Source organism: Nematolebias whitei, chromosome 18 (genome assembly GCF_014905685.2).
Source record: "Nematolebias whitei isolate Nwh7 chromosome 18, NemWhi1, whole genome shotgun sequence".
Lineage (NCBI taxonomy): Eukaryota > Metazoa > Chordata > Actinopteri > Cyprinodontiformes > Rivulidae > Nematolebias > Nematolebias whitei.
Genome location: NC_056515.1, coordinates 20,325,995 through 20,340,526, shown reverse-complemented (window position 1 = coordinate 20,340,526; position 14,532 = coordinate 20,325,995). Strand labels below are relative to the sequence as shown.

The window sequence follows — 14,532 nt, the reverse complement described above, 5'->3', positions numbered from 1 at the left end:
GCAAAAAACAATAAATGCATTTCTGTCTGTGTTTAGATCAGACTGACTTCTTCCATTTCCAGTTAAAGAGTTTTATTTGTTAATAAAATAAAATGAGAAAAGTTTAATCACGGCTCTGGTCTGTCTGTCTCAGACTCTTGCTTTTGCTGCTGTTTGAAAAGACAGTAAAGCTGTGGTGTTGTCTTGATTGTGATGAAGGAAAGACAAACATTTCTAAAATGCTTGTCGTCTTGTCCTCTATTTTAACAACATCTGTGCCTTCAGCAACCAGTTTCTCTCAGCGTGGAGTTTCATTGCTCTGATACAGTATTTGTGAGCCTTGTTTCTAAGACAATGAATAAGATCAACACTAAATAATCTATAAATCATAGTCAGTTTTAATCACCAATTCACAACTACAAATGAAACGATTTCAATATGCCCACATTTACCCATAAATGGTCCATCCAAAGAATTTCATGGAGGAAACTGTTGATTAGAGGCCTCCAGATGAAGAGTTGTGTGGAAACAAATGTACCAGATGCAAACCTTAAGTGTTCATAGGTCACAAAGTATTTGTAACCCTTAAACACCCCTTCATTTTCTGATTCATTTACTCCTAAAGAAATGTAGCTGCATCCTTCATGCTGCTTTACGTTTAATGTCTCAACAATAATTAGCTACAATCAATGGAATCCCTCTGTCACAAAAGGCTGGTGCACCCAATGGTGCAGGCAAGGATCGATCGATCGGTCGGTCGGTCTGTCTGTCTGTCTGTCTGTCTATATATACATACATACATACATACATATATACATATACACACACACATATGTATGTATATATATATATATATATATATATATATATAAAATAAAGAATTTATTAACAAAACAAAGAGCTGACAGGGCAGCAAAACAAACATAGAATGAACAGGATGTACTTGCAAAACAGACAGGTCATCACCAGTGGACAGAATACAATGCCAGGACAAGGACTAACACAGACTTATACACAAGAAACACCAGTTAGACAAAGTGAAGGCACCTGTGAGTAATCACAGATGCCAAAGACATAGACTGAGGACGCAAGACATAAACACGACAAAAGATGGAGCCACAGTAGATACAAAAGAAACACAAACCCTATGAAAATAGAAACAGAGGAGCATGAAGACGCAGACATAAATACGACACCAGATGGGGTTAGACATCAGGGACAGAAACCACATCTCCTACCACCTTAACCAATTTCACATCACCTATCAGAAGTGTGAGGTTGTGTAAGCTGTTTTGTGACGTAATGATAAAATGAGGACTGTTGGTATGAGGGTTATCAGGTTTATCTTCTTGATTATGAGATCATACAGGACATGTGTGGAAACTGCAGATTTTCTTGCTATTTTAACGGCAGCAGCTCCACATCGACCTCTCCTGCTCAGTCCAGCAGTGTGGAGGAATTGTATCACGTTAAAGGGGAAGGGTCCAGGCTAAGTGTTGGACAGTCATGACCTCTGATCCACTGCATCAAGAACCATCGTCCATCAGTGATAAAACCATCTGGGTAAGTCACTAACTTTAGAAAATCTTTGTCAAAACTTATTAAGTTACTGTCACAATTCTCTCTAAATGTTGTTAAAGTGCTGAAGAAGTGGATACTGTGCTTTGAACATAGAACGACCATCCAATCAGTTCTCAGCTGCAGGTCCAAAAACCACGTTCTGCCCTGGTGTCGGGTTTGGTGATTTATCATGTTGAAACATAGAAAGACCATAGTAATATACAAATACAGCAAGTTATACTACAAAGAGCATTTACACTAAAAAGAAAAGCAACTTTTGAGGAACAGACTAATTCAGAAATAGACATTTTTTAATAAACTGAAGTTTTTAACTCCACATTTTTATCACATCCCAACTGGATTATTGTAGCTCACTGTAGGCTAGGCCAGCCTCACAACTTCAGCTGGTCCAGAACGCTGCAGCTCGACCTTTAACACAAACAAACTGAACGTTTCTCTTCTGAGCTGGCCTCCCTTCATTGGCTCCTTGTTTGTTTCAGAATTGATTTTGAAGTTTTACTGTTGACCTTTAGGGCGCAGGATCCTGTGTATCTGTTGGGCCTGCAGCTTTTTGTACCCAAATCTCTGAGATCCAATAAACATTTGTTTTTGGTTTTTCCATGGTTCAAGATGGACCACAGAGGGGACCAGGCCTTTTCAATTGTAGCTTGTAAACTGGATCAAACTGCCCCTGCATGTCAGTCGGGCTCCAACCTCAGCAGTGAAAATGGATTGACATACTGCATGTGGTTTCTGTTTGTCCAAGATAACAAAAATAGGTTGAACATTTTCAGTCAAACAATTTATTTCTGCTTTAATTCCTGCCTTAAATATGCTGTGGGTGCCTCTTTCAAAGTCTGATGAAGAGGATGAGGAGAACGAGGATGTTCCACTTTTGCCTTCTTTATTTTAAAGGTTGAGGACACCCAGATTCTGTCACCAGGTTTTCTGCTGGACAACATTGAAATGTCTATTTCTGCCCCTGGAAAACACAACTATATTGTCTTTGTTTTTGTTTTATCAGCATGAATGACTTCAGGTCAGACTCGGGATGCAGGATGACATTAAAACTAGGAGGTTGACCCAGTAACAATCAGTTTTCACCAACTAGCTCTGATTGTTTACAGCGAGAGTCCATTGAGTGATTGTAGCTGTACAATGCTGATGCATCTTATCTCATTATAAGATAATTACCTGATTAAATTCCTGGCACGGCTGCCTCTGTTACAATTCTGCTGTTCAGATTGTCACCATCATGATAGTCTCACTTTAACTGATTTCATCCTGGATTAAGCCTGAAAGCAGATTTGGGAGCAGAATTGCCCAACTCATCACAGATACAGCTAAGCAACCTTAATAAAACACAAAAATGGCTCTAAATCAGCCGAACTTACTGGTATTGAGCTGAAATTTGGTGTGGTAGTAGCTAAGGCGCATCCCCAACTTATACTCAGAGCTCTAACTTGTTGAGCAAAATCTTTTTTTAATTTTAATTTAGCTATTAACTGTTTGAGTCAACTCTGTTATCATATACTCCAAGCATTTCAGAGTATTGTAAAAGATCAGGTGTAACGTTCTTTACAAGGTTTGACCAAAATGGCTACAACTCCAACTCTTCTCAGTTTAAGAATTTACTTTAGCTCTCTGGCATGAATTAATTTAGTATTGTGCTTTGGATCATTGTACTGATCAGTTTTGATGAAGGTACTATGTGGTTTGTGTACTGCCCACCTAAACACTCACCTGTACACTATTTATTGTCCTAATTCTGACCTATATTCCTTGCTGGCAACTTTTAAAATTCCTTTGGGATAGTAAAGACTTGTCTTATCTTATATTATATTATCTTGGGGGAGTGGTGGCGCAGAGGTTAGAGAGGTGGGCTTGTGATCCGAAGATCGCCGGTTCACGCCCCGGCCCCGACAACATCAAAAATTGTGGGTGGGGTAGGTGAAACACCCACACTTGCCCCCACCCTCATTCGCCCCACTCTGGGCCTATGAGCAAGGCCCTTAACCCCACCATGTGCTCCCTAAACAGGTCTCTCTTGAAAATGAGTTCGCGTGGCTCAATGAGACTAACCTGGATAAATAAAGGCTAAATGAAAAAAAAAAATCTTGTCGTACATGTTTGTAAAATGTTGTTTCCAACTTGCGCTGTGATAGCTCACCAGGTGAGTGGGCACAAAAATGTCAACAACCTTTTAAATTATATCCTGATGCATGCTCAATAATCCAGGTAGAAAAATCTAAAAAAGTTAAATCTGGTCCTCTGGACATTCAAAAAAACCCAAAACAAAGCAAAACAACAAAAAATGTAGAAACGTTTCGTCTCTCTCGTGAGCTGGTTTTGGTTGTCAGCAGCAAACTGGTTGATCCACTCTGAGAAGGTGCTATTTAAGAGACTGAGCTGAATACAGCACCTCAGACTGAAGAAGTCTCTCGGATGAGAGACGAAACGTTTCTACATTTTTTGTTGTTTTGCTTTGTTTTGGGTTTTTTTGAATGTCCAGAGGACCAGATTTAACTTTTTTAGACTTTTAAATTATAGTTTCACATTTAAAGGTCAACTTGAATGGGACGTCATCTTTAGCTGCAATGTCTGATTTATGGGACAAATGGAAAGCAGTTTTAAGTTTCAAGGTTTGTGGATGGTTGAAATTAAGAGGAAATGGTCACAATTCCTTCAAAAACCCAGTTGTCTTTTAACTCTGCTTCAGCACATCATTTGATTAAATCCTATTCTTTGTCCCTTTTAATTAGACTTGCTTCTTTAAACTATTGGTTATCATTCTGCTATGCTTAGCTAGTTACCATTCTTAATTTTAGCTACTGTTCTTATTTTAGCTTAGCTTGCCTTTTGCTACTTGGCCTTTTAGTTCATTTTTAGGTTTTTTAGCAAGTGTTTTTCTAATTTTAGCTTTTACTTTTGCCACTACAGTATTAGTAGTTTGGTATCTTTGGCTTGTAGCTAATGTTTTGTTTTTTGTACAGCTTAATAATTTAGTTTCAGCTGCAGCAAGCAAGTTCAGAAACTTTCAGCAAGTTTCAGCAATCATTCAGCACTCGTACGTACTTCTCTAGTTGTGATTTTGATTTTCTGGTAGTTTTTCCCAGAAAGAAGCAGGCTGACATTTGAAGCACAGACCTTCTGCATGCTTATTTGGACTTGTGGTTATTAAACGGTGCCATCATAGATAAAGCAATGCAGCCGGCTGTAGGTTGTTACAGTTTTGAGTCACAAACTAATATGCAATGACACATCTGTTTTCTTGTTACAGTATAAGGAACAATGTTTTTTGAACAAACTGGCCTCATGTCTGTCTGATATGGAAGCACTTTGTCCACTAAAAAGTTGGCATCTTTTATTGATTATATTTAAACTGGTCAACGTTTGGGACTTTAACATTTCTTTGGTTTTGAAGTACTTAAAGAAAAATATTTTGTTGCTAAAGTCTAAGTAACCACTGTGACTGACCCTGAAACACAACCATAAAAACCACATTTGGAGGTGAAGTTCTCCTTAGCCACATTCTGTATTTGATCATTTTTAAATCTTATTGAATGAATGTAATGTGACTATTTTAAATACAAAACTTAGAATCATAAGACAGAAGTTTTTCCACTTTTCTTTTGTAATATGACATGTTTAAACATAAAACATATGGTCATTTTTGCCTTTTTAACAACTCGGTTTGTGCAAACACATGGTAAAATTAAAGAGCATGCATTTCTTGAAGAAATGCAAAGCTGTTCATGCCAAAAATTGCAAATAGTTAATAAAATAGCCATTGTCAAATAACTGGCAATAATCTTAAATCGGTTTGTCTCCAAATGTAATTAGTACATTTATTCACTACTTTGTGAGTTTCATTAAAATCTCTCCAGTGGTTCACAAGATATTTAGCTAACAGACAGACAGGTACATACTCAACAAAACATTCAATAGGCGTATTATTCCTGATACAAAATATTTATAGTGTTATTCTGTTCTCTTCCTCTCACATTATTCACTTTTTTTCTTTTTATGTTTTGTTCAAACTTACGTTTGTGAATGATGGAAACTAAAACAACCACACATATAAACAAAAGTTAATTAATGCTATTCATTTTTTAATTAATTATACCATAACACTTTATTTAAAGAGCACTTAAAACAGCAAGCCAACCAAAGTGCTGTACAGCAGGAAAAAAAACAAAAAAAAAAACAAGCAAAGCGCACAAAAAAATAAAAAAAATAAAAATAAATACATAGATCCGAATGGAAGAAGATAATAACTAAATGGCTAACACTGTAGAATAGAGGTAGGTTAAGAACAAATCACACACTGTCAGCCAGGGAATAATTTTAAGCGAGACTTCAAAACAGTGAGAGAAGGAGCCTGACATGTGGTCATTCCACAGTTTTGTATAATAGAATAAATACATTTTTTAAAATTATGGTAATTTATTCATATTTATTGGGTATAATAGTAGTGAAATCGGCCCAAAAAGAAAAAAAAATAACTGTACCGGTACTTCAAAAAAAGATACACTCACAATAGTACTCCCATAAATTACGTTCTGCCCACTAACGGCGCCATTAATGTAATCTGCAACCTGATTGGTCCGCTCTCTCTCGCCAGACATCGTACACGTCTCCTGATTGGACAGCTGTCACGGCTGCGGCGCTCGGCTTTGATTCCTGATCTCTCATTGGTCAGAAGCCGGTACAGTTCGTTGCGCCGCATGGTCTGTGCGAGCTGTGATTGGATATGACGCTAGGTGTAAGGCGGAAGGTCTGCCGTGTCATTCCTAATATAAATCCAGCTCTGCCCCGGCGAGCGGTGCTGAGCATTAAACTCATCAGAGCTCCGTAGGAACATTTAATTTCACAAGAATTGACGTCGCACTCAGGTGAGAAGCTTTGTCGATTCGAAATATGGTTCTGTTTAAATAGCTAATATTTGAACATTCAGTAATTGTGTTTTTCTTTAATATAACGGAGTATTATTAGTGATTAGCATGGTTATGACAGAGGATTTTTTTATTCTTATTAAGACAAGTTTGCCAAAAGATTGTGATAGTTCAAAGAGGAACTGGGTCCGTCAGCTAAATTGTTCCGGGCAGCAACTTGTTTGAACTTGAAAACGCACCTAAATTATTTTACAGGTTTGTTCGCTTTGAGTACATATTTGGTCAATGTGTCACATTTCTCTATTTGTGCTTACTTTGATTTCTTCAGTCGAGTTGTAATTTTTGACTGATCTGTTAGTCTGACCTTTAGTAGCCCATCATCATCTGCTGCTATGTTCCGGGACGACTAGTCCTGCTGCCCTTTCACCTAGTTCACCCCCCCCCCCCACCGTTCCCAGAAAAAAATCCAGACTTGTGTCATACTAGGTATGTGCAATAACAACAGAAAAAATGTGTCCAGCTGGTGTGTGTGATTTAAACGGAACTAATGTTCATTAGCGTTGCGTTTGTTTTGCTCTGTTGCTCATAATTAATGAGCGGCTCGTTTTCTGGGCAGCCACTTGTTAAACGTTTAATGTCGCTGTGTTTATCATTGACGTAACGTAAAGCCAGTGACTTATTATTATCTTAGCTGTTGGGAAAAGTGTTCAGGAAACGTGGCTAACATGCTACCTAGCCATGTCGGTAACCTGGTTTTGCTAGCCTACGTTAACTTGACGCAAAACACGTAATAAAGCAATAACACGGTGTTAATTACATTTTATTTAACCCCCTAATGATATCATTTTACAAGTGTTTCCTACCTGCCCAGTAACACAGAAGCTGGGTTGGTTTAGTGGGGCTTAAGAGGATGTACTTTGACCTGCTGAGTTACTTTCACCTCTATATAGTGTCCATCCCCATTAACTCATTAGGAGTTGGTGGGCACATCCCAGTCAACTGCTTGTTGACAAAATGCTGTATTCTAACACTTGGCTGAACCTAAAACTTCTTTCTCATCATGTTCAGGATGCCTGGCTCAGCCCCAATCAGTTGCTTGGGACCGTGGCCCAAAGATGTGGGCATCATTGCCATGGAGTTGTACTTCCCGTCCCAGTGCGTGGACCAAGCCGAGCTGGAACAGTTTGATGGCGTACCAGCAGGGAAATACACCATAGGCCTGGGGCAAGCTCGCATGGGTTTCTGCTCCGACCGAGAGGACATCAACTCTCTGTGCTTGACCGTCGTCCAGAGGCTGATGGAGAGGAACAGCCTGTCCTACGACAGCATCGGCCGGCTGGAGGTGGGCACCGAGACCATCATCGACAAGTCCAAGTCGGTCAAGACCGCCCTCATGCAGTTGTTTGAGGACTCTGGCAACACAGATGTGGAAGGCATTGACACAACCAACGCCTGCTACGGTGGCACAGCTGCTCTCTTCAATGCTGTGAACTGGGTGGAGTCCAGCTCATGGGATGGTGAGGAAAGCTAAAATATCACTTTTCGTTGTTTTACAGAAACGAATAAATTGTTTAGTTTGTACAATATCAGAAGATAATGACACATTTATCTTTGTGTCCAGGAATCGAGCAAAGTCGGTCTGACTTTAAAATTGTGCTTTAAAGGTCAATCAGACTAGTGTTTCTAATATAAAAAGTGTTTTTTATTTTTTCTTCAATTGTAACCTGTTACAAATCTCAAATAAGTACATGAATGCAGTTTTATGTTGGCAGATGCATTTTTTTCTACAAGAAAGGTAGATCGAAGTTGGAAGAATGAAAAGTTAGTTCGGCTATTGTTACAGGAAAGAGATGGAGCTCTGGGAATCAATATGTTAAAAGCGTTTCATAACCGTTTTATAAATGATTGCTAATGCTTTTCAAATATTTATTTTAACTTCAACTTTTGAGATGGGAAAGAAATCACTCACAAAAAAACTTTGAAAATGAAGGATTTATTGCGTTTTTACACCCACACTACAAACGCCACTACTAAATACGTTGGCCTTTCATCTTCTCTGTTGTTTCACATATTTTACGAGCACCTTTTTAAAAGTTAAACCAACAAAGTTGTTTAGATCTCAGCTGCCTACAGAAACATTCTTTAACAAACACATTAAACTAGATTCATAAATGTTTCTAAGTCCGACTCAGTGGAGTTATTCTTGCAGGTAATTCTTAAAAGCGTGTAAATGTCTTGCTCTTTATGCTTTTTATGTCATTCTGTTAAAATATTGTTTAGAAGCTGTTCTAAGTGTATTATTCTAGTCAAACGGTGAAAGATTTGGTTCTTCCTGCACCATGGACCTCTACTGTCTTCCATATTGTAGCATTAGAGCAGACATGATAGAAAACTAATATAGTGTTACACTCATTAATTAATTAAATGCTTGCTCTCTGCAGGACGTTACGCTTTGGTGGTTGCAGGAGACATTGCCGTCTACGCCACAGGAAGTGCGCGACCTACGGGGGGTGCTGGAGCAGTGGCCATGCTGGTCGGGCCTAATGCTTCTTTGGCGTTTGAACGAGGTCAGCTGACAAACACTGATTATTAGATATGATGCTTGTTCCAGAGTCCTGAAGCTGTGATTATCTTAACTAATCAGTGCTCAGTTTGATTTTGTGCTTCACTGTTGAGCTAAAATCTTTTTAGTCCTTCGTTTTGTCTTTCTGTGGTTGGTTGTTAAGAGTTAGGTCCCGAACGCTATATATAGTTATAAAATAAAGTGTTTTAATTGTTCGATTAATTAACAGTAGTACTTTTAGTGTTGACATCCTGAGAAGGTGCAGTGGATCTGTGTGGAAAGTGTCTTAAAAGTTGATTAAAACTTGCAGGTCTGCGGGGAACCCACATGCAGCACGCGTATGACTTCTATAAGCCAGACATGGTGTCTGAATACCCCGTGGTGGACGGCAAGCTGTCCATCGAATGCTACCTCAGTGCCTTGGACCGCTGCTACTCCGTGTATCGCAACAAAGTCCACGCACAGTGGCAAAGAGGTGTGTAAAAACCCGATTAACATCTTCCATGTAGACTTGATGCTTTATTCTTTGCACAAATACCATTATGCCAGGAGCACTAAAGTAGAAATACACTGGTGTGGCCAACCACAGTGCTGTCTATGGTGGTGTGGTGAAAAGCCATGTTTAATGTGCTGTTGTGTTCTGGTTTTGTCGGAATAATTAAAGTACTTCATAATTTTAACACGTAAGTGGTAGTCTACCAGCTAGGTGTTTTTGCCTCCATCAAAGCTTGACCATGATTGTTGAGAGGCTCATTATCAAAAAATAAAACAACCCCCCAGTTTTTACAATATGTGACTATTTCGATGCATTTTTGGACTGATGACACTGAGCATACAGTAGAGTAGGTGTGAGGTTTCAACATGCAAACAATACACAATGATAGGTAGCACCTAGCAAGATGGCAGCCATGATTCTTGTCTACTCTTATCACTAGGGGTGCACCGATAAATCGGCCCCGAGTTTCTTAATTTTGGGAAATCGGCCGATGCACGAGAAACCAATTTTACAGATTTTTTTTTAGTTTTAACAACAATTGTCTGAACTTCCTTTATATGTCAGAGCACTACCTCATGGCCAGTTAAAACAAGTTTGTTTTGTTTCTAGGATATTGTTCAAGGGTAATGTTTTTAAAAAATAAAATATTGGAAAATTGAAGGTGCATCGTGACTTATAACACCTGACAGTGTCGCTTATAAAACAAAATCGATATCGGCCAAAATCTGAATAGACAGGTCAGACTTTTTAGAAATCGGTGCTCGGCCAGAGAACTGCAATCGGTGCACCCCTCCTTATCACTGGTCATTCCAGTGTATTTCTATTTTAGTGGTCAGGAGGTCAAATCTATAATTGATCTTGTCTGTACAATCAGTTTAAACTTTAGAAAATAACTATTTGTATGTTCAGCTTCCAACGTGGCACTTACAGTCACGGGTCACTGTTTCATCGACAAACGTGTGTGTGTGTGTGTGTGTGTGTGTGTGTACATGTGACAGTGGTGAGAGTGAGCAAAAAAATGATGTGCTGACATGAGTTTTATCATCAGAACATCACAGAGTAGAGGACGGTTAAGTAATCTCAAGAAACGTGTCCAATAATGGATCTCTTTTTAAACACTGTAGAGACCTTGAGGTTTAATCACACCACGACAGAAGAGCTGCCGTGCACGATGCTTTTTATTTGGTTGATTACAGATTTAATAAAAATAGACTTTGTGAATCTCTAATAGAAATGGTTAAATTTGTTTTAAAACAAGTTGTTTCTATGAATTTCTTTTCCTAGTCTGTTAAATGAGTTTTGAGTTTTTCTGAGGAAATTAATTATTTACAACAAACCAGACAAACTCTTATTACAGTTGTGATCATTTTATCAAAAATGCTGCTTAATGATAGATCAGAATGACTCTTCTTGTGGTTTGACTTGTTCTTTTTGTTTCTGTTGTTGCTTCTCTGCGCATCATAGTATCTGCTGCCACCTAGTGGCCAATCTGAAACTAGTTCTTATTTTAATTTTTATGGAGATCTCTTAAAATGCCCAGTGTTTTTCAAAGTGCCCCAGAAAGCTGGAGAGAAGAAGATTAAAAAAATAGTAATAATAATAATAAAAATTGCACACTAGGGCAATCTGTATTGGTCATTTACAGATAAACACACTTGAGAGAGAGGTTTGATTTCTTTAGTTTTGTTCTTCTGGTCAACAGTTTGTTGAAAAGTTGTTTTTTTCAGTTGGAATGTAATTCAGTGTTTAAAACATGTTAGTTAATAATTGTTTTATTCTCAGCATCTGTAATAATTAATTGAATATAGTGAATAAAAGTTAAACCATTCTAAAAGTTGATGTTTCTTTACATATTTTGTAGCATTGTTTGTGGGTTTGCGAGAGGGGCCTCGGACAGTTTGGGGGGACATGGCATGGCAAAGTTTGGAAACCCCTGCTCTAAACCACCCATTTGTAATTCTTGCAGGGTTTTATAGTTTAATCATTGCAGCGCGTACACAGCAAATCATCTGTCTGCCTGGTGTAGATGTGTTTTGATGGAATTTGCATGCAGACTAAAGTCAGGACAAGATGTTGATGCTCTCATGGGGTCAGTCGAGAGAGTCTTGTTGTAGCACCACGTCTTGTGACCTCACAGTATTTTAGTAAATAAATAAAACCTATTGTTTCTGTTTTTCTGGCAGAGGGTTCAGATAAGCGCTTCAGCCTGGAGGACTTTGGGTTTTTAGTCTTCCACTCTCCTTACTGCAAGCTGGTACAGAAGTCGTTTGCTCGACTGATGCTGAACGACTTCCTGAACCACCCCAGCCCCGACACGGAGACGGGGCACTTCGCAGGCCTGGACGCCTTCAGGTACATGAAGCAGCAACAGCTGGACATGCAGGTCTTCCACCAAGTAACAGTTTGGTGTATTTATGTTGGAGCTTTCATAGGTAATGAAGTAATAACTAATTAATAACTAATTAACACTGACAGCGGGGAGAAAAATGAAGATCTTAAATGTGTAACAGACTCCTGATTCTGACTACCTGCACAGCTATTAGTAGCTATTCAACCGGGTTAATCCTGGTAATATGCATTAGACTAATCAAATTACTTATTGTGTTCCAGTTACCTGATGGGGATAAGGAACATAATCTGGATCAGTGGGTGTCTGTACTGTAGATCAAACCTGATCCGAACCAACTGAGTACTGAGGAGGGAAGACAGACGGACAATATTGTGGCTGTAATTTTCATTTTCTGACCAGTAGCAGCCAGAACTTGAAACATGTTTTGTTTTTTCTTTTGGTTAAGATCTAAGATTGTTTCTATCCTGGCTATTTTGAAATTTTCTGGTGTCTACAGTTCAGAGTAGATTAGACACATTAGGTGTGCTTAAGTGTTGCTCCTCCCTGACGGTCATCCTTTGGTCGGGGCTGTCGTGGACAGCGGTTTACTTACAGTCCAGGGTGTTTGAAGTGTTTCAGATGACTGAACACAATATTGTCACACATTTTATGGGTTTGAGGTGCCCTGGAAAATATCTAAGAAATAATCAGAATTTGTTCTCCATGTAAATATTTTCTTGTCCAGAATTCAGTTCTTATTCATTCTGCAGTTTTTCTCCTTGGATGATCAAAACGGTCTGAATGACTCAGTTCAAATGACCACAAGCTTAAACAATCATTCTTGAGGTGCTATTTTAAACTGAGCTGCTGAATGAGCTGTTGAGACCATGATATAGTCGTGAAGGCAGAAATAAAACTTTCATTGTCTGCTTCCTCAAATCCTCTAAAAGTTTGGAGTGATATAAAATGTAATACTTATTCACTGAGGCCACTTTTTGAGCCGAAACTTCTGCCTTAAAGCTCCTTTTTATCTGGGAAAAGGCCTGCGAAGGCTTCCTGGAAAACATTTGAAATGCATTTTCAGACTCGTTGAGCTCATTGACTCTCACCTGGTCACTTTCTTTTTCCTTCCAAACAACAACCGTTAATCTGCCCACGTGCTTCTAGTCACTTCCTGTTTGTTAACAAACTACAAATGTGTCCAAGACAACCAGTGAAAAGTTAGCAGCTTTATTATTTTAATCATCACAGTTTTGGAAAAGTTGAGACACTAAACATCACCTGAGGTTTCAGTAATTGTTTCCATAACTGTGGTCAGACGCTTGTTTATTATCTTATGTTTATTATCACATCTTTTCCAGTTTTATAACATTTATAGTGAAGGCACTTTGTCTCCTTCTGTGTTGAACTGTCAGTAAATGTTAATATTCATTATCCACATAAAAAGGTCGAACGGTGTCCAGTCAGAAACTTTTTTTTTCTAACAAACGTATTAAAAACTTATTCTGTTTTCTGTTAGATGAAAAAAAAATTTTTTTAAATTAAACTACTGCTTTTTGTGTTCTTGTTGGCAGAGATGTCAAACCAGAAGAGACGTATTTCGACAGGGACGTGGAGAAGGCCTTCATGAAGGCCAGCGCGGAGCTGTTTGAGAGGAAGACCAAGCCGTCCTTGCTCATCTCCAATCAGAACGGGAACATGTACACGCCGTCCGTCTACGGCTGCCTGGCGTCCGTCATTGCCGAGTATGTCTCTGTGTGCAGCTCTAACGGTTCCATTAGTGTAGATTCAATATACTGATCAGGTTTGTCTTGATCCACAAACACACCCCATCTGTCATAACTTATTGATTGGCAGCTCTGCTCATGGTCATTTTGAGAACAAATCTACAAAACCGGATTCCAAAAAAGTTGGGACACTAAACAAATTGTGAATAAAAACTGAATGCAATGATGTGGAGATAGCAAATGTCAATATTTTATTCGTAATATAACATATGACAGATCAAAAGTTTAATCTGAGTAAATGTAACATTTTAAAGGAAAAATATGTTGATTGAAAATTTCACAGTGTCAACAAATCCCAAAAAAGTTGGGACAAGTAGCAATAAGTGGCTGGAAAAAGGCAATTGAGCATATAACGAACAGCTGGAAGACCAATTAACACTAATTAGGTCAATTGACAACATGATTGGGTATAAAAAGAGCTTCTCAGAGTGTCAGTGTCTCTCAGAAGCCAAGATGGTAAGAGAATCACCAATTCCACCATTGTTGCGCAGAAAGATAGTGCAACAATACCAGAATGGTGTTACCCAGCGTAAAATAGCAAAGACTTTTAAGTTATCATCATCAACCGTGCATAACATCATCAAAAGATTCAGAGAATCTGGAACAATCGCTGTGCGTAAGGGTCAAGGCCGTAAAACTCTACTGGATGCTCGTGATCTCCGGGACCTTAAACGTCACTGCACCTCAAACAGGAATGCCACTGTCAAGGAAATAACAGAATGGGCTCAGGAATACTTCCAGAAAGCATTGTCAGCGAACACAATCCACCGTGCCATCCGCCGTTGCCAGCTGAAACTCTACAGTGCAAAGAGGAAGCCATTTCTAAGCAAGCTCCACAAGCTCAGACGTTTGCACTGGGCCAGGGGTCATTTAAAATGGAGTGTGGCAAAATGGAAGACTGTTCTGTGGTCAGATGAGTCACG

General features: G+C 38.9%; 1 protein-coding gene across 1 annotated transcript in view; it reads left to right on the top strand.

Annotated features, from left to right (window-relative positions):
- Positions 1-6,232: 6,232 nt before the first annotated feature.
- hmgcs1 (3-hydroxy-3-methylglutaryl-CoA synthase 1 (soluble)) overlaps positions 6,233-14,532 on the top strand; it is a gene marked incomplete in the record, with an annotated part of 12,807 nt that continues 4,507 nt past the window's right edge. Inside the window, 5 exon segments of the mRNA XM_037691777.1 lie at positions 6,233-6,434; positions 7,503-7,951; positions 8,876-9,001; positions 9,308-9,472; positions 11,677-11,845. Of these exon segments, the coding sequence (XP_037547705.1) occupies positions 7,504-7,951; positions 8,876-9,001; positions 9,308-9,472; positions 11,677-11,845 (908 nt within the window).